Source organism: Somniosus microcephalus, chromosome 5, assembly GCF_052327205.1.
Source record: "Somniosus microcephalus isolate GS21.2 chromosome 5, FLI_Smic_1.0, whole genome shotgun sequence".
Lineage (NCBI taxonomy): Eukaryota > Metazoa > Chordata > Chondrichthyes > Squaliformes > Somniosidae > Somniosus > Somniosus microcephalus.
The window spans coordinates 301,015,823-301,037,603 of NC_140991.1; the positions used below are offsets into that span (position 1 = coordinate 301,015,823).

Below are 21,781 nucleotides of genomic sequence, written 5' to 3' on the forward strand. Positions count from 1 at the left end.
ACTGTGACCCCTCAATCTAGACCCCCCGGCCAGGGGAAACATCCTCCCTGCATCCAGTCTGTCTAGCCCTGTCAGAATTTTAGACGTTTCAATGAGATCCCCTTAGGTCATGGCCGATCTGCACCTCCATTCCATTTACCTGACTTTGCTCCATATCTCTTGATCCCCTCACCTAACACAAATCCATCGAACTCAGTCTTGAAAGCTCCAATTGTCTAGAATAGTCAGTCTGTGCCAGAATCCTGTGGAGGGGGGTGGGCGGTGTGGAGGGGTGTGGTGGGGGGTGGGGGGGGGGGGGGGGAGGTGGTGAGGGGGCGGTGGTGGCAATGTTTTCTGGACAAATGGCTTGAGGGAAGGGGGAGGAAAGGAAGCAAGAACAGGGAATACCAAAAAAGACTGGTCAAAAAGTTTAGATTGGACAACCGCTTTTCAAGAACTTTAACGGGCTGTGGGGTTTCTAATCTTTCCCAGCAGTGTCTTTGTGGCTAAGATTATCTGTATGAGTAGATGATTTTTATTAAAATTCAGAATTAGCCCTCCTACATTATCATTTCCTTTTGTGCTTCTTAAAAATGTCACCACTGTGTGAAGAAATATGCAAACACTTCAAGGAACGGCAGTGCATCTATATTATTAAAAAACATTCTTTTTTTTGAAAACAGGAAATGCCTATTTAAATGAGCTCGTCAGAGCTGAGCTTTTTTTCCATTCATAGAGAGTGTGGCATTGTGCCAACACTGCAAGCCCTACTTCGACATAAAACAAAGCCTGATGCAAAAGGATACTATAAAGGAAAAGAATATGAAGGGCAGCAAAGGCTTTATCTGTGCAGAAATACATCTTTCATGAGCCAAGACATGAAAGGATTCCGAAGTCCCTTGCCATCTGCATCTTAAGTGCTTATTTAATTCGATTCTTACATCTGCAAACATTTAGTTGCTTTATTAATTCAGAAAAGCTGCACGCTCGAACTTTTACATGCAACGAACAGTTTTGCGTTCAGCAAGCAAATCAATCGAAGGTTACGTCCAGTGCTTATAACAGCCTATGCACAAGAACATCTTATGTATTCAATAATTTGGCAACCTACAGCATCCCTCTGAGTAACTGCAGAAGGTGTTTAAACATCTGGAATAGTTGACGGCAATAGAACTGTATTTGCCTTCAGAAATGTGGCCATTACTCACACAATTGATCCAGCCTATATGGTCGACACAGCTTAAAGGGGCACTACCCTTGGGGCAAAGTATCACCGTGCTGAATGTTCTGCAGTGTTTTCGTGCATGTGGTTATATTTTGTTCAAAATCAGTAAACCCACTGTTAAAAACTGGGGCAGTCACGTCATCTGGTTAGTGCACAGAGGTTGGAGTAACATCACAATAATATATTCGCACTGTCAATTATAGATTTTATTAGCTTCAGCATAGATTATCACAAAATTCTGGAAAAAATCTGGAAGTTTGCATTGCAGCAGATATGAGAAGGAGGAGTCTTCCCAACATAGATGAAATTCCAACCCAGCTTCCACCAGCTGCATAACCAGAAAATGAGTGGACATTTAGATCTGGGCTGAATTTCCGCCAAAATGGAAAATTTAAGCTACTGTCATGGGTTTGCAGTCTACGCTATTTTCTGCCGTTTGGCAGATGTACAAAGTGAGAGAAAGGTAATTGCGTGCTTCAAGTAGCGAAGATGCCAACTGTCAATTATTGAATCCAACTTCTAAGTGGATGGGGGTGAAATCAGTCTTCGCCAGTACTGTAAGAGGGGCAGAGAGCGGATTGGCAGTCCGTTTTACACGGCACCCGATTTTCTTTTGAAGTTAATGGTAAAGAAAATTGAGCACCGTGCTGATTCGCTATGAGCCCGTCTCACGCCACTGGCGGAGAAAAGTTTCACCCCCGATGTCTAATTTTTCCACCAGTCGAAATTTTTGTGTCATTACGGGGGGATTATCTGAGGGAGGATGTCAGGCAGATTTTTTTTCTTCTCTCAAAACCATCCACTCCTTAGGCAGTCCCTCAGAACCGAGGATGACTTGCTTCCACCTTAAAAATGAGTTCACAGGTGACTGATGAGTCCAATGCAGGACCGACAGCCTCTGTCACAGGCGGGGCAGACGGTGGTTGAAGGGGCGGGTGGGTGGGGTGCTTGGGTTAACGTGCGCTCCTTCCGCTGCTTGCGCTTGGCTTCCGCTTGCTCCCGGCGAAGAGACTCAAGGGGCTGGATTTTCCTAAGCCCCTGGAGTCGGGTTGGAGGCGTGCGGGCGATAAAAATCAGAGATCCGGGGGTCCCGACCCCATCCCGCCTCCAACCCACCTCCATGTCAATTTCATAGGAGTCGGGTTGCCGACAAGTGCTGGAACCCGACTCCCAGAGGCGGGAAGGGATTAAAGGCAATTAAACTGCCTGTTAACAGGTAGTTAACAGGTAGTTTTTTGCCTATTCGCGATTTTTATTGCTGGTTTGTGGGCTTCCCGACAGCTCCAAACCACGAAAAGTTTTCGAGGCGGGACGTGGGTCTGAGGTCTTGGAGGGGTCGAGATGCTCAGTGTTCAGGTGAGTGAGGGGTGCAGGAGTGCAAAGGTAAGTGTTTTGCAAGTGTTTAAAGTGTTTAAATAAGTTTAACTTACTTTTACTTACCTTTACAGGAGTCCTGCATTCCGGTGTCGGGAGTCGGCTGCAAGAACCACAGAAGCTCCGATTTTTAAAAAAAAATCAGCTTCTTGGTTTCTGCAGCCAGCAAAATGATTTTAAAGTTATCCTGAGAAAGGACTGAGGCTGAATTAGCAGTTTTTCAGTGCTTGACAGCTTCAAACAGCTGTTAAACACTGATATTTCATCTGCCAAAAGCTTTTGACAGATGAAATGTCAATCTCTGACGTCACCTGTTGCCGGGTGGCCCTTAATTGGCCTGCTGAGCCCACAGGGCGGGCTCAACAAGGTCAATCAGAGGAAAATCCAGTGGGTTGGCCACATCTCCATGGAGGCGGGACAACAAGCCCAAATGTGGGTTTCCCACCTCCAACCCGCCCCCATAGCAAAATCCAGCCCAAGGTGTTCGGCGCCTTCCCGGACGCTTCTCCTCCACTTTGTGCGGTCTTGGGCCAGGGATTCCCAGGTGTCGGTGGGGATGTTGCACTTTTTCAAGGAGGCTTTGAGGGTGTCCTTGAAGTGTTTCCTCTGCCCACCTGGGGCTCTCTTGCCGTGTCGGAGCTCCGAGTAGAGCGCTTGTTTTGGGAGTCTCGTATCGGGCATGTGGACGATGTGGCCTGTCCATCGGAGCTGATCGAAGCTTTGACCACGCTCAATGCTGGGGATGTTGGCCTGAGCGAGAACACTGATGTTGGTGCGCCTATCCTGCCATCTGGATGGCAATCCTCTCCGCCCCAACCTTACAGCGGAACCCAATATGCAGCCACTAACCTGTTTGCAGAACGGCTTGTTCAGTTGTCAGAAAGCTCCCCAATACAACCACAACACCGCTTTAATTAAAACTGACTCTCAAACATGCGCTTACGCTACTATTGCCCCTGTGTTATGTTACCCAATTCAAATAAGATCTCACCTTTACAAAAACGTTCCAATTTGCTTACTTTTTAAGCATTTTTCAGCCTTCTTGCTTTAAAGCATTTCTTTTGTCATGACAACGAGCGTTTACTTCTACCTGAATTCATTCCACTATTAATTGAGAGGGGAATTCAAACCGAATTGTATCTTATTTCCCACCAGAACACATTATTTTGAGCGTTGAATTTCAATGGGCGTTTTGTAGAACTCTAAACTACATTTATTGAAAGCTGTTTTCTTCAGTCCGGGGAGATTATGGGGTGATATGATAGAGATGTTTAAAATTATGAAGAGATGGAACAGAGTAGATAGAAACAGACTGTCTCCAGTGATTGAAGTGGTCTAGAATGAGGGGACATAGATAGAAGATTAAATATAAGAGGAACAGCACCTCATCTTTCAATTAGGCACTTTACAGCCTTCTGGATTCAACATCGAGTTCAACAATTTCAGACAATAACCTCCGCCTCTATTTTTTTTCACATGGCAGCTGTCTCTCATTCTGCCATCGCCATTTACACTTCATCTAGAATCATCTTTTGTTTCTTAACTTGTCCCAGTACCATCTCCTTTTGCCTTGCACCATCATCCCTTTTGTCTTTTAATTTCTCCTGCCTTCCATCCTATCACAGACCTTCCCTTGTGTTCCTTCCTCCCCTCCCCCCTTTCTCTGCCCCTGCACTTGCTTAAAAACCTGTTACATCTCCAGCTTTTTCCAGTTCTGACGAAGGGTCATCGACCTGAAACGTTAACTCTGTTTCTCTCTCCACAGATGCTGCCTGACCTGCTGAGTACTTCCAGCATTGTCTGTTTTTATTTCAGATTTCCAGCATCCGCAGTATTTTGGTTTTGTATTAGATATAAGAGGTTTAGAAAAAAGAAAGACTTGCATTTATACCGCGGCTGTCATGACCACCGGATGTCTCAAAGCGCTTTACAGCCAATGAAGTACTTTTGAAGTGGAGTCACTGTTGTAATGTGGGAAACGTGGCAGCCAATTTGCGCACAGTAAGCTCCACAAACAGCAATGTGATAATGACCAGATAATCTGTTTTTTGTTATGTTAGTTGAGGGATAAATATTGGCCAGGATAACTCCCCTGCTCTTCTTCGAAATAGTGCCATGAGATCTTTTACGTCCACCTGAGAGAGCAGACGGGGCCTCGGTTTAACGTCTCATCCAAAAAACAGCACCTCCGACAGTGCAGCACTCCCTCAGCACTGCACTGGAGTGTCAACCTAACCTTATGTGCTCAAGTGCCTGGAGTGGGACTATGAACCCACAACTTTCTAACTCAGAGGCGAGTGTGCTATCAACTGAGCCACAGCTGACACAGAGCAGGAGAAACTTTTTTTTTTTTTTTAAAACACAGAGGGTTGTGAGGCTGCAGAAAACACTACCGGCGATAACATTACTGGAAGTGCAGTGGAAATCTCATTTACATATTTTTGCCAAAGTTACTGTGACAGAGCAGGAGCAGCTCTAAGGAAATTCCCGACCTGTGTCAAAATTACTGAACCAGTTAGATAGGTGGTTGAAGGAAAGGAGAATAAAGGGATATGGGGACAGGATGGACACATGGGATAGAGACTACTGCTCGTGTGGAGGGTTAACACCAATACGAACTGGTTGGGCCAAATGGCCTTTTTCTCTGCTGTCATTCTATGTCAATCCACATTACAGGCCTTATTTTCCTCCCCGGGGCTCCACTGGGAACCCAACGGCCGCAGCCAACTGGAGGTGCGCTGCGCTAGTTGAGGGCAGGAGTCTGTCAAAGTTCCCTGTCTCTGGGCATGTGTCTGGAAAGAAGGTCACGCCCACAGGGCCTGGTCTGGGATCGGGAAGCAAGAGCTTTGCTGTCTGCCTCTCAGGCTTGCAGCGATGGTCCTGGGCCCAAGGCCTGAAGGTTGTCACGGGGCGAGGGAAACAAATTTACCTTAACGAATCTTTAAGCAGTTCCCGGTACACCCTGCAGACCCTTTGATCTGCCAAAGATTCCGGTGGAAGCATCAACAGCAAGCTCTGCTTGACCCGGGAGCACAAGCAGAAGAAAAAAAAAAGACTTGCTTTCATATCGCGCCTTTCATGACCACCGGACAACCCAAAGCGCTTTACAGCCAATGAAGTACTTTTTGAAGTGTAGTCACTGTTGTAATGTAGGAAAGACAGCAGTCAATTTGCACACAGCAAGCTCCCACAAACAGCAGTGTGATAATGATCAGCTAATTTGTTTTTAGTGATGTTGATTGAGGGATAAATATTGGCCAGGACACCAGTGATAACTCCCCTGCTCGCTTTTGAAATAGTGCCACGGGATCTTTTACGTCCACCTGAGAGAGCAGACGGTACCTTGTTTAATGTTTCATCCAAAAGACGGCACCTCTGACAGTGCAGCGCTCCCTCAGTACTGCACTGGAGTGTCGGCCTAGATTTTTGTGCTCAAGTGTCGGGTGTGGGACTTGAACCCTCAACCTCCTGACTCAGAGGCGAGGGGGCTACCCACTGAGCCGCGGCTGATGCGACAAATGAAGAAAATGAGCCAGGAACATTCCCCTCTCGCCTCATCTACATCCCTACGCTGGGCTTGTGCCAGCTGCGGGGCATCGGCCCAGCTACGCCCATTTGAGGTATCACTGAAAATCCCAGGGCAGCGTTGTGGGTGGGAGGCCTGATTTGACACAATGGGGTCTCCGCCCCCACTTCCTGTTCACTGCACCTGGGAACTGAGGCACAATATAGAAAAAAAAATCACATTTTGCAGCTTCAAGAATGATAGAATATGTGCCACTTCTCTTAATCAAGCGTATTCCTTGAAGATAAATTGCTAGCATACATCGCAAGATGTCCAATTTTCAGCCAATTCACACGAATGTTTCGCTGTCCTCTTATGCATTATATTCAATCTTAGTGTCTATGGCTCCACTTGTCACTTATCCCAGTTTTACGCTGGCGATAAAAAGAGAACAGAGAGGTACAAAAGCAGCTTGCGATTTATTTTAACTTTACTTCTTAAGTCATTTTTTATGTGCAAGGATGTCTTATTGGGTGTAGGTTAATTTCTAAACTTCTATTGCACTGAGGGAAGCAGCAGAGCCAAGTGCAAAAGGAGTTTTCCCATTTAGAATCATACATTTTATCTCCTATAGATTTGCCAGTCAAAAATATTCTCTCCGGATGAAGCAGCAACTCCGTACTGAATTATTTACCTTGCGTTGGGCGAACCAGTGACAGTTAATATTGTCAATGCACCTTCAGTTTCTGAAATAATAGCGTTTGTATTAATGTGCTCAAGTATGGAATAAATATAGAATTATTAACAGGAAGGAGGCATTGTGAGGCATTAATGAGATGCCTATTCAGATAATGTCACATAGCAGAAGACAAAAGCACGAATGATGTATGTATGTTATTAAATAGAATTACATAAAATATACGGCACAGAAACAGGCCATTTGGCCCAACCAGTCCATGCCGGCGTTTATGCTCCACTTGAGCCTCCTCCCGTCTTTCCTCATCTAAATCTATCAGCATAAACTTCTATTCCTTTCTCCCTCATATGCTTTACTATCTAGCTTATCTAGTTTTACCTTAAATGCATCTATACTATTCGCCTCAACCAGTCCCTGTGGTAGCGAGTTCCACATTCTCACCACTCTCTGGGTAAAGAAGTTATTTCTGAATTCCCTATTTGATTTCTTCGTGACTGTCTTATATTGATAGAATTATACATTTGATTTCCTATAGACTTGATTTTTCAGTCAAAAATATCCTCTCTGGATGAAGTAGTAACTGTTATCGCAACCCTAGGGGGCCGATTTTAACCCTACTCGCTGAGCAGAAACCTGGCGGGTGGGCAGTTAAAATCGCCCTCGCCCTTACCCGTCTGAAATCCGCCATGATCGCAACATTTGCAATTTTAATCTGCTCTCCTGAGCAGGCAGCAAGGACCAGCGCCCGGAGTCAACAGGATCCTTCTTTACATGTGCATGTTGTGGCCTGGTGACATCATTGAGACCCGACTGTAATTTTAACTCAGGTCTGAGCGAGGAATCCGCCTGGAGTTAAAATCGGGGCCAATTTTGTGTTACTGCCTTTAACTACCTCAACTTGATCTACCATTTATATAATATGTGAGTCAATCTCCTGCTGTGTTGCACATGAGAAGTCAAAAACAAGTCTAGTTTTTAGGCCAGGTTGTGCAAATATAATTAAGTACCATTCTAAAGCCAGGCATTGTGTCCTTATTTTTATATTTCCATTATAAATTCCTATTTCTACATTATAATGGAAACTCCAACCTTCTCCAACGCCTCTCCACCGTCGTCCAGCTGGGTGGGACTGCGCTCGCCTGGTTCCATTCTTATCTATCTAATCATAACCAAAGAATCACCTGCAATGGCTTCTCTTCCCGCTCCCGTATCGTTACCTCTGGTGTTCCCCAAGGATCTATCCTTGGCCCCCTCCTATTTCTCATCTACATGTTGCCCCTTGGCGACATCATCCGAAAACACAGCGTCAGCTTCCACATGTACGCTGACGACACCCAGCTCTACCTCACTTCCTCTTCTCTCGACCCCTCCATGGTGTCTAAATTGTCAAACTGCTTGTCCGACATCCAGTTCTGGATGAGCAAAAATTTTCTCCAATTAAATATTGGGAGGACCCTCCCTAACATCTGTCTGAGGCTGAACCACACTGTTCGCAACCTTGGTGTCATATTTGACCCTGAAATGAGCTTCCGACCACATATCCGCAGCATAACAAAGACCGCCTACTTCTACCTCTGTAACATCACCTGTCTCCACCCTTGCCTCAGCTCATCCGCTGCTGAAACCCTCATCCATGCCTTTGTTACCTCTAGACTTGACTATTCCAACGCACTCCTGGCTGGCCTCCCACATTCCACCCTGCATAAACCTGAGGTCATCCAAAACTCGGCTGCCCGTGTCCTAACTCGCACCAAGTTCTGTTTGCCCATCACCCCTGTGCTCGCTGACCTACATTGGCTCCTGGTTAAGCAGCGCCTCGATTTCAAAATTCTCATCCTTGTTTTCAAATCCCGCCATGGCCTCGCCCCTTCCCATCTCTGTAATCTCACTCAGCCCCACATCCCCCCCCCCCCCGAGATATCTGCACTCTAATTCTGCCCTCTTGAGCATCCCTGATTATAATCGCTCAACCTTTGGTGGCCGTGCCTTCTGTTGCCTAGGCCCTAAGCTCTGGAACTCCCTGTCTAAACCTCTCCGCCTCTCTACCTCTCTCTCCTCCTTTAAGATGCTCCTTAAAACCTACCTCTTTGACCAAGCTTTTGGTCACCTGCTCTAATTTATCCTTATGTGGATCAGTGTCAAATTCTTTGGCTTAAAATAATCCTGTGCAGCGCCTTGGGACGTTTTACTATGTTAAAGGCGCTATATAAATACAAGTTGTTGTTGTTGTTATGTGCATTTGTCACACTGTAATTACACACTCCCGCCAGAAGTGGTGCTACAACACCTTTATTGATAGACGGTTGCTCATTACATCATGCAAGTTTACATAGGCAGTTTTCATTATAAATGTGGACATAGACATTTATAATAGAAAAGTGGATAGGAAGTGTTTGCAGATGTAAGATTTTTAATGCATTATTAAATATCTATATATTTCAACTTTTCAAACAATGACCAGTGGCTGCCCACTGAAATTTATTTGGTCTTCAAATCAGGTTTTTCTGGCAGGGGCTTATACATTCACTCAAACAATTTACAGATTTCCAATACGAACTTGCAGTATAATCAAACTATTAGTTTTATCTGGAAGCAACTGGCTCCAACAGATAACATTAAAAAAAAACCCTAAGTTTAAAGAAAGCTAATTGCCACGTCACACCTGGAATGTGAGTCAAGCAGGTTTTAGTGAATAGACAAAATCCAGTCTCCAACTCGAATCTCTTGCTGCACTGGGTATCAGAATGGTGCCTAAATTGAGGCCTGATGTATAAAATGGAGCTTATTTCTGTCAGAGTGAACTTACTGGCATTACTGTTCTGTCGGTGAGTTGATATGACAAGTATTCTATGCTAAGCAAATGAACAGCATCGATCATTTAATTCAGAAGAGGGTATTATTTAAAGGGTTACCTTGTGTGTGAGATACTGGCTTATTTACTACTTTATGTATTATGTGTATATTATTTCTTGATAACTTCATGTGTGGGGACTTTTCTATCCTTTCCCTAGTCTCTAATTTGCTAAGTGTCACGGTGAATGGAGTCCTGGCAGGCCACTGTGGGCATTAAAGCACAGCTCTAACCCACACCTATGTGACCTTAACCCAGCAGTGTATAGAAATTCTTACTATCGTCTCCTTTCCCCTGCACTGTGTTCAAAAAATCCTATATTAAAGAAAAGAAAGACTTGCATTTATATAGCACCTTTCACCACCACCAGACGTCCCAATGCGCTTTACAGCCAATGAAGTACTTTTTGAAGTGAAGTCACTGTTGTAATGTAGGAAATGCGGCAGCCAATTGCGCACAGCAAGCTCCCACAAACAGCAATGTGATGATGACCAGATACAGGAAACTCTTTTTTATCCAGCACCGGCGTGGTGCCGGTTGATCAAAAAGTCCGGATTACAGAGAGGTAAACTTCCCAAGGTACGAGAGCCCCGTACACGGCCACAGGTGCAGGAGCCCTGGTTACCCGGCACTTGTGCAGGAGTCCCGGTTACACGGCCACAGATCCAGGAGTCCCTGTTGCACGGCCACAGGTGCAGGAACCCCGGTTACACAGCCAGAGACCCAGGAACCCTGGTTACACGGCCACGAATATATAGTAAAAAACTTACCTGAACCTACTCCTGAATTTTGCCGGTTAAAAGAGAGTTTCCTGTAATCTGTTTTTAGTGATGTTGATTGAGGGATAAATATTGGCCGGGGCACCAGGGATAACTCCCCTGCTCTTCTTAAAAATAAGAACATAAGACGTAGGGGCAGGAGCAGGCCATCTGGCCCCTTGGACTCCAGCTCATCAACACGGAGCCGAAGTTCCTCGAGCAACCAACACTTACTGCAAATGTGGTCGCCATGGACCTCAATGGTGTCCACCAGCTCCCACATGTTGCAGCAGTAACACATCGCCTGCCCTGCCACCACTAATGTATTTAATTAATTAAGTGTTTAAGTTTGTGGGAGCTTGCTGTGTGCATAGCATCCTGAACATAATGGAACCCACTTATCCAGGAGCAGTATTTCAGGGGTGAAAGAAATGGCATATCTTATTGCTTTTATCATGTAGCTGAATGGAATTACCCAATATTAGCCATTTATGCTGAAAATCAGAGTGCTGATCTTTCATTGTTTAACCCATAGGCAAGTTGCTCTCCACTGTGAAGTAGATAATGCTTATCAGTGCACTGACTAGGTCACTTTATTTTGCTTTTTTTAAAGTGCTAATTTAAGTCCCACTGCAGGAAACAGCAAGTCTCGGTGTAATAGGTTGTTATTTGTGAAGTATGCAATTGATTTCAGGTCAGCTGGTAGCTGGAGGAAGCAGAGATTCTTCAAATTACTGAATCTTTCAATCACACTTTGCATTGAAATGAAGAGCCTCAATTTCACTTTGTGCCATTCACTGTAACAGAACATGACCTTACTGTTTTCCTAATTATATCAAACTGTTGATCAATAAACCCCCCCCTTGGTATAATGACATTTCACAATGTCAAAAGGTTTCCACTCTATTATTTCCATCGCCATAGTGGATTTTGGTAACCCAGATGAATGCGCACAAAAACCCAGCCTGGTTATGATGCTCAAATTCTCGCCTCATTTTGCCAGGTGTGAGAATTAGTTCATCATTTTGGTGCTAACCAACAACTGCTTCATATATCAGAAACTTTTGAAAGACCTTCGCCAAGTACCTTCTAGGTTGACTGTTCCTCTAGGTTTGAGGCCACCGAAGTACTGAAAGTCAGGTACTGGATTCTCTTCGGCATTGGAGCTATTGGAGGGGCCGATTCTGCGACCAACATATGAAGCTAATGGCTCCCTTCTGTTTGAGACATCAGTGCTGGATTCAGACATTGCCACACAGAACACTTGCTGAAACAAAATGAGACAGGCTGAGTCAGATTAACTTAGCAAGTCTACAAAGAGTGAGCATTTAACAGCTGGATGGAAAAACAAAACAAATAACCTGGTTGTTATAAATCTCATCATTCATCAAGAAACTACTCGTGAAATAACGCTGGACGGCCAGCTGGTGGCGCCGTCCAAGGAGTATAAATACTCGGGCGTGGGCCCAGCTTTCCAGGGACATTTTGTAAGACAAGGAACTAGTGAAGTACAACTAGACCTCCATGTTCTGAAACAAGTTGATTAAAGCCTTGCTTTATACTCAAACCAAGTGCGTAGTGAGTTTTATTACGTCACTGGTTGATGGAGAAATGCATATTACCAGCATCTCAGGACATATAAATCACCCTTCACTGCTTCAAAGTTCATCCCTCTCACAAACTAAACATTATTTGATTCAATTAAGTATTTTCAAATGTAACAATACTGCAAAAATACTGTAAATCAGAAACAAAAACAGAAATTGCTGGAAACACTCAGCAGGTCAGTCAGCATCTGTGGAGAGAAGGTAGGCTTGACGGTTCAGGTTGATGACCTTTTGTTAGAACAGTGCCTGTCATCCAAAAGTATCAATGTTTGTTAAATGAACACATAACCAGCCAGTTTCCATGTTTATGCATCCATGAAGGTAACTTCATCAGTTTGGGATAGGTGTGATGGACCTTATGGTCAAATGATGCCACTGACAGTCATAGGCCAAGCTCATACTTGAAGGACGTCCTTTGGGTAAGGTACCAGAAGACCGTCACCACCCATAGAACTGCATCTCAACATGAATAATTCAAGAAGGGAAAGCTCGGAGCAGAAATCAGGGGATATACTGGGGGAGGTGGGGTGAGGGGGTGGGGGCAAGCTTTTAATAATGTTCATTATATTGTCCTAGAGTTATCGATGCTTTTCACAATGGGTTCAATTTCATTGGGGCTGGCATTGCACCATCTGCTGCAGCACATGCCCCATACCTACTCGTGACATCCGATTGATTATATTGAGCATTCTTCCCATTCCAAATGTTTTGATGATGGTTGTTTTCATACATTGTTAAGATCCTCACACCAATTTTGAAAATTGCGCCTCATATTTATTTATTAAGCTCTGCTATTTTTCATAATTATTAAAAGAGCTTCAGTGTCGCATCATAACTAAGTGGGATCACTAACAACACATAAGTTACACTGTTTTTCAGGTATAACGTAAACTTATCTTTTTAAACGATTAATAAATAGGAGCGACAGCCACTCCCGTGTCTTACAAAGTATTTACAGCACAGAAACAGGCCATTCAGCCCAAGAGGTCCATGCCGGTGTTTATGCTCCACACGAGCCTCCTCCCACCCCTCTTCATCTAACCCCATCAACATATCCTTCTGTTCCTTTCCCCCGCATGTGCTTATCCAGCTTCCCATTAAATGTATCTGTGCTAGTTGCCTCAACTACTCCTTGTGGTAGCGAGTTCCACATTCTAACCACTCTCTGTTAAGCACCCATATTCAACCCATACTGGCCCTGGGAATTGCATTGTGCCTAACCCATTCCAACCCAAGAATGATGCCAAGCCAGAGTGCAGCACAGTGACAGATAGATGCGAGAGGCTTACTATTTCATCTGTCACTGCACTCCACCATGGATGGCTTGCTGCAGTTGTACAGGGCCTTGGTGAGACCACACCTTGAGTATTGTGTGCAGTTTTGGTCGCCTTATCTGAGGAAGGATGTTCTTGCCATGGAGGGAGTGCAGCGAAGATTCACCAGACTGATACCTGGGATGGCAGGAATGAGATATGAGGAGAGATTGGGTCGATTGGGCTTATATTCGCTGGAGTTCAGAAGAATGAGAGGGGATCTCATTGAAACTTATAAAATTCTAACAGGACTAGACAGACTAGATGCAGGAAGGATGTTCCCGATGGCGGGGGAGTCCAGAACCAGGGGTCACAGTCTAAAGATAAGGGGTAAGCCATTTAGGACAGAGATGAGGAGGAATTTCTTCACCCAGAGAGTGGTGAACCTGTGGAATTCTCTACCACAGAAGACAGTTGAGGCCAATTCATTAAATATATTCAAGAAGGAGTTAGATATATTTCTTAAGGCTAAAGGGATCAAGGGATATGGGGAGAAAGCAGGGACAGGGTACTGAATTTGGATGATCAGCCAAGATTGCATTGAATGGCGGAGCAGGCTCGAGGGGCCGAATGGCCTACTCCTGCTCCTATCTTCTATGTTTCTATGGATGAGGAGGTTGGTAGGATCAGTCGTTTGAGGAGAACTGACCAATGTAAAAGACAGACAGGATTCCCAGACCCCAAGATAGCAGGCAAATTGCTAACGTTACAACTAACATTCTACTGCTGAAGGGCACATTTAAATAAATATTGAACCGCTACCTAGGGGTTAAAAAAAATGAAAATAAGATTACAAAAAGGTGAAGAACACACCTGCAGATGGCTATTCCAATTGTGTATTTTTACACTTGACCCTGAAATAGCATTGATGTCTCCAAATTAAAGCTCCTATTCTAACCATGCCCAAGTTATACTTTTTAAAATGTGATCTTTTAAATGTATTTTTAAAAATATATTAACAAAGTAAAAAGTATTGTTATTTTACAAAAGAAAGTGCTTGCATTTATACAGCGCCTTTCACGTTCTCGGGGACGCCTCAAAGCTCTTCACCTTAAAGTGCAGTCACAGTTTAAAATTGAAATAAAATAGATACCATCTGGGGAAGGGGGGGGGACACTTGGTGACACTTCTTTGTGTGAAATGGCAGATAACGTTGTCGTGTGTCTCGAAGGCCGCCTTGGAGCATTCTCCAAGGCGACCTTCGAGACACGCGACAGCGCAAAATCGTCGAGCAGAAACTGATAGCCAAGTTCCGCACCCATGAGGACGGCCTCAACTGGGATCTTGGGTTCATGTCATGCTACATGTAACCCCACCTGACGTAGGGTCATCCAGACTCGAGTTGTCGTTGGCTTGTTCTCTCCACACAGATGCGGCCGGACCTGCTGTGATTTCCAGCAAAAAAAATGTTTTTTGTCTGTTTTTTGTTTTTCATACAGACCCCAGCATCTGCAACATTTGACCCCCTGTGACCCCACCTCATTGTTCTTTGATGTAATGTTTTCCTGACTGACCTGTTTGGACACCATTCACACCTTTGATTGCTGTGATTATCTCTCTGCCGAGGTGTGATAAATGGCAGTTAGAAAGATTACCTGTAAACATCTGACATTATTCTCTGACTATATAAGCTGTGTTTTTATGCATCTCTCCACTTCACCTGACGAAGGAGCAGCGCTCCGAAAGCTTGTGATTTCAAATAAAGCTGTTGGACTATAACCTGGTGTTGTGTGATTTCTTACATTTGTCCACCCCAGTCCGACACCGGCATCTCCACACCATATTTTTTTTGTGGAGTCAAAATCGTGATGATTTTTTAACAATTGTTAGTTTGCTTTGAAAAAGCACAACCGACTGAAAACGATCAAATAATCGCATGCTTTGTAAGTGAAAACATCCAAGTTACTGGGTGTTTTAAAAAAAAAGGTATTTGAGACCACAGCAATGAAAGGCCGAGTCAGGGAAGCAAACTAATTAACAGAACCAGTCGTTTGATTGCAATATTAAATGATCATTTACCTGAGTCAAAAACAAATCTGATACAAATCGAGTCCCTAGTAAACAAATAGAAACGGGGAAAAAAACACATCCAGCCCTTTCAGACAGGACTGTGCCAGGGTTTGAAGCAACATCAATAAACTTTACTTCACAGACTTGAAAGCGACTCAAATGAGTATTACTACACGAAGACCGAGCAAAATAATTTATAAAAAGTGAAACGTTACAGTTGCATTACTGACGATAAGATGCAATTTCACCATTCACATTTCAACTGCTCGGATTTTATTTGTCCCGAACTAAAAAGACAAATGGTCGCGGCATCCAGATAAAAATGTCACTTGTGGATTGATAAATCAGAGCTTAGATCTAATGGAGACATTTAAAGTCTGTCCTAACTTGGAGCGACCAAACAAGTAGCCTGCAAACGGTATATTTCTCGCAGGCAATTCACGTAACTTACGACCCCACAAAAATAAATATTAGCAGTCTGTTCACAAAATCTTAACTTAAACGCAATAAACGGACTCAAATAGCGGTTTTAACATGAAACATAAATTAGCGCCGTGCCAGAGTGTCCTTGAGCACAGGCGCCGTTACCTGCGGGGACCTGTACCAGTAACAGCAGCTGGGGAGACAGAGCGAAATGATTTCGAGGGTGGATACCGAGACGGAGGGGTGTCGGAATCCACAAGTTTTATACCGCGACGAAAAAGCCAGCCCCCAACTCGCCTTTGCAAAGAATGTGAGGAACTTTCTTCCGGTTTTTGTGGTTGACAATTCCAGCTGACAACAGCAGGCTCATATGTGCCACTCCACTCCCCAGAGATCAAAAAGAAAGACTTGCATTTATATAGCACCTTTCACCGGCCACCGGACGTCCCAAAGCGCTTTACAGCCAATGAAGTACTTTTTGCAGTGTAGTCACTGTTGTAATGTAGGAAATGCGGCAGCCAACTCGCACACAGCAAGCTCCCACAAACAGCAATGTGATAATGACCAGATCGTCTGTTATAGTGAGGTTGGTTGAGGGATAATGATTGGCCAGGACACCGGGGAGAACTCCCCTGCTCTTCTTGGAAATAGTGCCATGGGATCTTTTATATTCACCTGAGAGAGCAGACGGGGCCTTGGTTTAACGTCTCATCCGAAAGACAGCACCTCTGACAGTGCAGCACTCCTTCAGTACTGCAATCGATGGTCAGCCTAGATTTTTGTGCTCACGTCACTGAAGTGGGACTATGAACTCACAACCTTCTGACCTAGAGGCGAGTGTGCTACCAACTGAGCCATGGTTGACACGCTCAGGAGCAACCCACTCATGGCACATCTGTTCCATCTCTAACTTTTTCCAGTTCTGACGAAAAGGTCATCGACCTGAAACATTGGCCCAGAAATTGGTGTCGGGGGCTTCCCGCGGGTACAAGCCCCCGACCTACACTTACATAGCGTGCCGACAGTTGAAGCCTGGCCCTGCGTGCATTTCCTCTCTGTGGCCCGGTCCAGCTCCCGGCGCGCTGTGCTTGCGTGATCCAGCGGCGTAGTTAGTTCGATGAGCCGGCTGGGATCACGTGAGCACTGGGCAACCAATCGGAGGTTGCAAAAGTTCATTCATGAGTTTGATAGTAAGAACTGTCAAACTCATGAAAACTCCGGGTGCCCAAAACATTACTTAAACTTGAAATAAAATTAAAAAAAACATCGCACTACTTAAATGAACTATAATTAACTTTAAAAAACTATTTTAAACAATAATTTTAAATTTTGAAAAAAATAATTTTATAAAAAATCGGGGCTAAAAATACACTTACCTTACTGTAAAGTCTTTAAAAATAATAAACCTGTGGAAAAAATGTTCTAATTTTAATTAATACACCACTTACCTTTTAAAATGAAGTCCTTATGTCTGCTTTTTTCATTCGTAAAAAGTTGAGGCCTTCACGCACGGGCAAACCTGTAAAAAAGACGGAAGTTCAACGCGCTCGCGCAGACTGAGTATTTCCAGCATTTTCTCTTTTTATTTCAGATTTCCAGTATCTGCAGTATTTTGCTTTCGAATCATGCACAGTCTGTCTCCGGTTGGCCACAGTATGACCTATGGTACCAGAGAATCCGGCAGGTGTTCCTCTACAGATTGTAGGTTTTGGGGATTCACATACTCAGTCAGCAGGTTAGGCAGCATCTGTGGAGAGAGAAACAGAGTTAACGGGGTAGATTTTCCCGAACCTGTAGGGAATGAGGCGGGACTACAACTTTTGGGTTTTTGACCCGCCTACATCGATGTCCGGCCAATCCGCTTGATTTTCCTTAATTGACCTTGTTGAGCCCGCCCAGCGGGCTCAGCAGGCCAATTGAGGGCCACCCGGCAACAGGTGACGTCACAGACTGCAATTTCATCTGTCAAGAGTTCTTGACAGATGAAATATCAGTGCTTCACAGCTGTTTGAAGCTGTGAAACACTGACAGTCTGAGTTCTAACCTGAGTCCTTCTGCACAGACTCAGTTAGAACTCTCAGCAGCACTCAAAGCTGAAGGCTGTCACTTTTCACAGATCGCAGCCGTTCAGCTTTAAGTGCCGGCTGAGTGATGGGCTCCCGACGGCTACAGGAAGAAAGGCTGTTAAGGTAAGTACAGGTAAGTAAAAGTTCTTTACACACTTTAGACACACCAAACACACTTACCTTTGCACTCCTGCACCCATCACTCACCTGAGCACCGACATCGCGACCCCTCCAACTCCTTCTACCCGACGGCCCGCCTGCTCTAACCTGGCATGGTTTGGAGCTGTCGGGAATCCCACACGACACCCCTCAAAATAGGGATAACGCTAAAAACTGCCTGTTAACTACCTGTTAACAGACAGTTAATTGGCACTAATCCCTTCCCGCCTGGTTTCGGCGGGTCCCAGCGCGGGGCGGGTACCCGCCGCCCCTGAAAGTTGCGTGGGGCGGGGTTTTGGACGGGATGGTGTCGGGACCCCCAAATTCGGGATTTCACCCCCCCACACACCTGAAACCCCGCCTAATGGCTCCAGGAAAATCTAGCCCAATGTTTCAGGTCGATGACCCTTCGTCAGAACTGGTGGTGAAAGGTTACCGACCTGAAACGTTAACTCTGTTTCGCTCTCCACAGATACAATTTACTTTAATTCCAATAAAAGATTTGACAAAATTCTGCCTCTGAAGTTTCTAACCGAGACAAAGACTTGTTAAACTAATGACGATTTATCTGGCTGGATTGAAAACTGGTTTCACATTAAGAAGCAGAAGGTGATGATAAATGGATGAGGCTTTGTCTGCGAGTAATGACCAGTCCAGTTCTGCGGTGATCTGTTGTGGCTGCCTGGCTCTCCACATGATTCATAAACAATATGTGCTGATGATGCAAAGCTGTAAAGGAGATTGACAGTATTTAAAGGACCAGTTAAGTGGATGGGCTCAGGAATAGCAGCTGAAATTTAACATGGATAAGCGCGAGGCAATGCACATTGATGCGAGAATCGTAATGGATGCAATAGATGAGAGTCCATGTGTAAAGGGGTAAAGGATAAATGCTTTGGTGTGATTACCAAAGGTATGTAGTCAACATGAGGAAGTTATCAACCATTGGGATGTATATCAAGGGCAGCAGACAAATTAGACCAAAAATAGAGTAAAACCATCTCATGAACTCCATAATGTATAAAATGATATACACATCTACATACCTTAACATGAATTTAAGATTGTTACCTCATCTCACGAACAGATGAGACCTTCCCACCCCAATCACACTAATATATTGCAATCAGTCCCTGAGCATCGTTATTGAAGGCAGTGGGGTCGATTTTCCCGAAGCTGTCGGGAAGAAGGCGGGACTACAACTTTCGGGTTACATCGACGTCCAGCCAATCGATGCGATTTTCCCTGATTGACCTTGTTGAGCCCACCCAGCGGGCTCAGCAGGCCAATTAAGGGTCACCCGGCAACAGGTGACGTCACAGACTGAAATTTCATCTGTCAAGAGTTCTTGACAGATGAAATATCAGTGTTTCACAGCTGTTTGAAGCTGCAAAACACTGACAGTCTGAGTTCTAACATGAGTCCTTCTGCACAGACTCAGTTAGAACTCTCAGCAGCACTCAAAGCTGAAGGCTGTCACTTTTCACAGATCGCAGCCGTTCAGCTTTAAGTGCCGGCTGAGTGATGGGCTCCCGACGGCTACAGGAAGAAAGGCTGTTAAGGTAAGTACAGGTAAGTAAAAGTTCTTTACACACTTTAGACACACCAAACACACTTACCTTTGCACTCCTGCACCCATCACTCACCTGAGCACCGACATCGCGACCCCTCCAACTCCTTCTACCCGACGGCCCGCCTGCTCTAACCTGGCGTGGTTTGGAGCTGTCGGGAATCCCACACGACACCCCTCAAAATAGGGATAACGCTAAAAACTGCCTGTTAACTACCTGTTAACAGACAGTTAATTGGCACTAATCCCTTCCCGCCTGGTTTCGGCGGGTCCCAGCGCGGGGCGGGTACCCGCCGCCCCTGAAAGTTGCGTGGGGCGGGGTTTTGGACGGGATGGTGTCGGGACCCCCAAATTCGGGATTTCACCCCCCCACACACCTGAAACCCCGCCTAATGGCTCCAGGAAAATCTAGCCCAATGTTTCAGGTCGATGACCCTTCGTCAGAACTGGTGGTGAAAGGTTACCGACCTGAAACGTTAACTCTGTTTCGCTCTCCACAGATACAAATTACTTTAATTCCAATAAAAGATTTGACAAAATTCTGCCTCTGAAGTTTCTAACCGAGACAAAGACTTGTTAAACTAATGACGATTTATCTGGCTGGATTGAAAACTGGTTTCACATTAAGAAGCAGAAGGTGATGATAAATGGATGAGGCTTTGTCTGCGAGTAATGACCAGTCCAGTTCTGCGGTGATCTGTTGTGGCTGCCTGGCTCTCCACATGATTCATAAACAATATGTGCTGATGATGCAAAGCTGTAAAGGAGATTGACAGTATTTAAAGGACCAGTTAAGTGGATGGGCTCAGGAATAGCAGCTGAAATTTAACATGGATAAGCGCGAGGCAATGCACATTGATGCGAGAATCGTAATGGATGCAATAGATGAGAGTCCATGTGTAACGAGGTAAAGGATAAATGCTTTGGTGTGATTACCAAAGGTATGTAGTCAACATGAGGAAGTTATCAACCATTGGGATGTATATCAAGGGCAGCAGACAAATTAGACCAAAAATAGAGTAAAACCATCTCATGAACTCCATAATGTATAAAATGATATACACATCTACATACCTTAACATGAATTTAAGATTGTTACCTCATCTCACGAACAGATGAGACCTTACCACCCCAATGACACTAATATATTGCAATCAGTCCCTGACAATCATTATTGAAGGCAGTGGGGTCGATTTTCCCGAAGCTGTCAGGAAGAAGGCGGGACTACAACTTTCGGGTTACATCGACGTCCGGCCAATCGATGCGATTTTCCCTGATTGACCTTGTTGAGCCCGCCCAGCGGGCTCAGCAGGCCAATTAAGGGCCATCCGGCAACAGGTGACGTCACAGACTGAAATTTCATCTGTTAAGAGTTCTTGACAGATGAAATATCAGTGTTTCACAGCTGTTTGAAGCTGCAAAACACTGACAGTCTGAGTTCTAACATGAGTCCTTCTGCATAGACTCAGTTAGAACTCTCAGCAGCACTCAAAGCTGAAGGCTGTCACTTTTCACAGATCGTAGCCGTTCAGCTTTAAGTGCCGGCTGAGTGATGCGCTCCCGACGCCTACAGGAAGAAAGGCTGTTAAGGTAAGTACAGGTAAGTAAAAGTTCTTTACACACTTTAGGCACACCAAACACACTTACCTTTGCACTCATGCACCCATCACTCACCTAAACACTGACATCTCGACCCCTCCAACTCCTTCAACCTGACGGCCCGCCTGCTCTAACCTGGCGTGGTTTGGAGCCATCGGGAATCCCACACGACACCCCTCAAAATAGGGATTAGGCTAAAAACTGCTTGTTAACTACCTGTTAACAGGCAGTTAATTGGCACTAATCCCTTCCCGCCTCGGGTCGGCGGGTCCCAGTGCGGGGCGGGTACTCGCCGCCTCTGAAACTTGCGTGGAGCGGGGTTTTGGGCGGGATGGTGTCGGGACCCCCGAATTCGGGATTTCCCCCCCCCCCCACACGCCTGAAACCCCGCCTGACGGCTCCAGGAAATTTGACCCCAGTTGACTCATGCCAAGTTGTACTTCCATAGACAGTGACAACCCTCGAATAGCTTATTCAACTGGCCATTCTTCATGTGTGACCCCAGACGGGCTATTTGATTGTAAAACACCACAACCAAGCCTAATCCTCTCCTAACCACACGCCCGCACTTTCCAGCAGGGAGCACACTGTCTAGCAATCCGAGCTGGGAGCTCGGGCTAACTTTTACTATCTCTATCCCAGGGA

The 21,781-nt window shown here is 45.1% G+C and overlaps 1 protein-coding gene across 2 annotated transcripts in view; it reads right to left on the bottom strand.

The window, feature by feature from the left end:
- Positions 1 to 15,988, bottom strand: part of LOC147117862 (coagulation factor XIII A chain-like) — a 137,202-nt gene extending 121,214 nt beyond the window's left edge. For both annotated transcript variants that reach the window (XM_085989244.1, XM_085989243.1), the window contains exons 1-2: positions 15,908 to 15,988; positions 11,476 to 11,656 (exon numbers count right to left, since the gene is read on the bottom strand). In XM_085989244.1, coding sequence (XP_085845370.1) covers positions 11,476 to 11,638 — 163 coding nt within the window. In that variant the 5' untranslated portion in view covers positions 11,639 to 11,656; positions 15,908 to 15,988. The remainder of the gene's footprint in view (positions 1 to 11,475; positions 11,657 to 15,907) is intronic.
- Between the last annotated feature and the right edge of the window lie 5,793 nt (positions 15,989 to 21,781).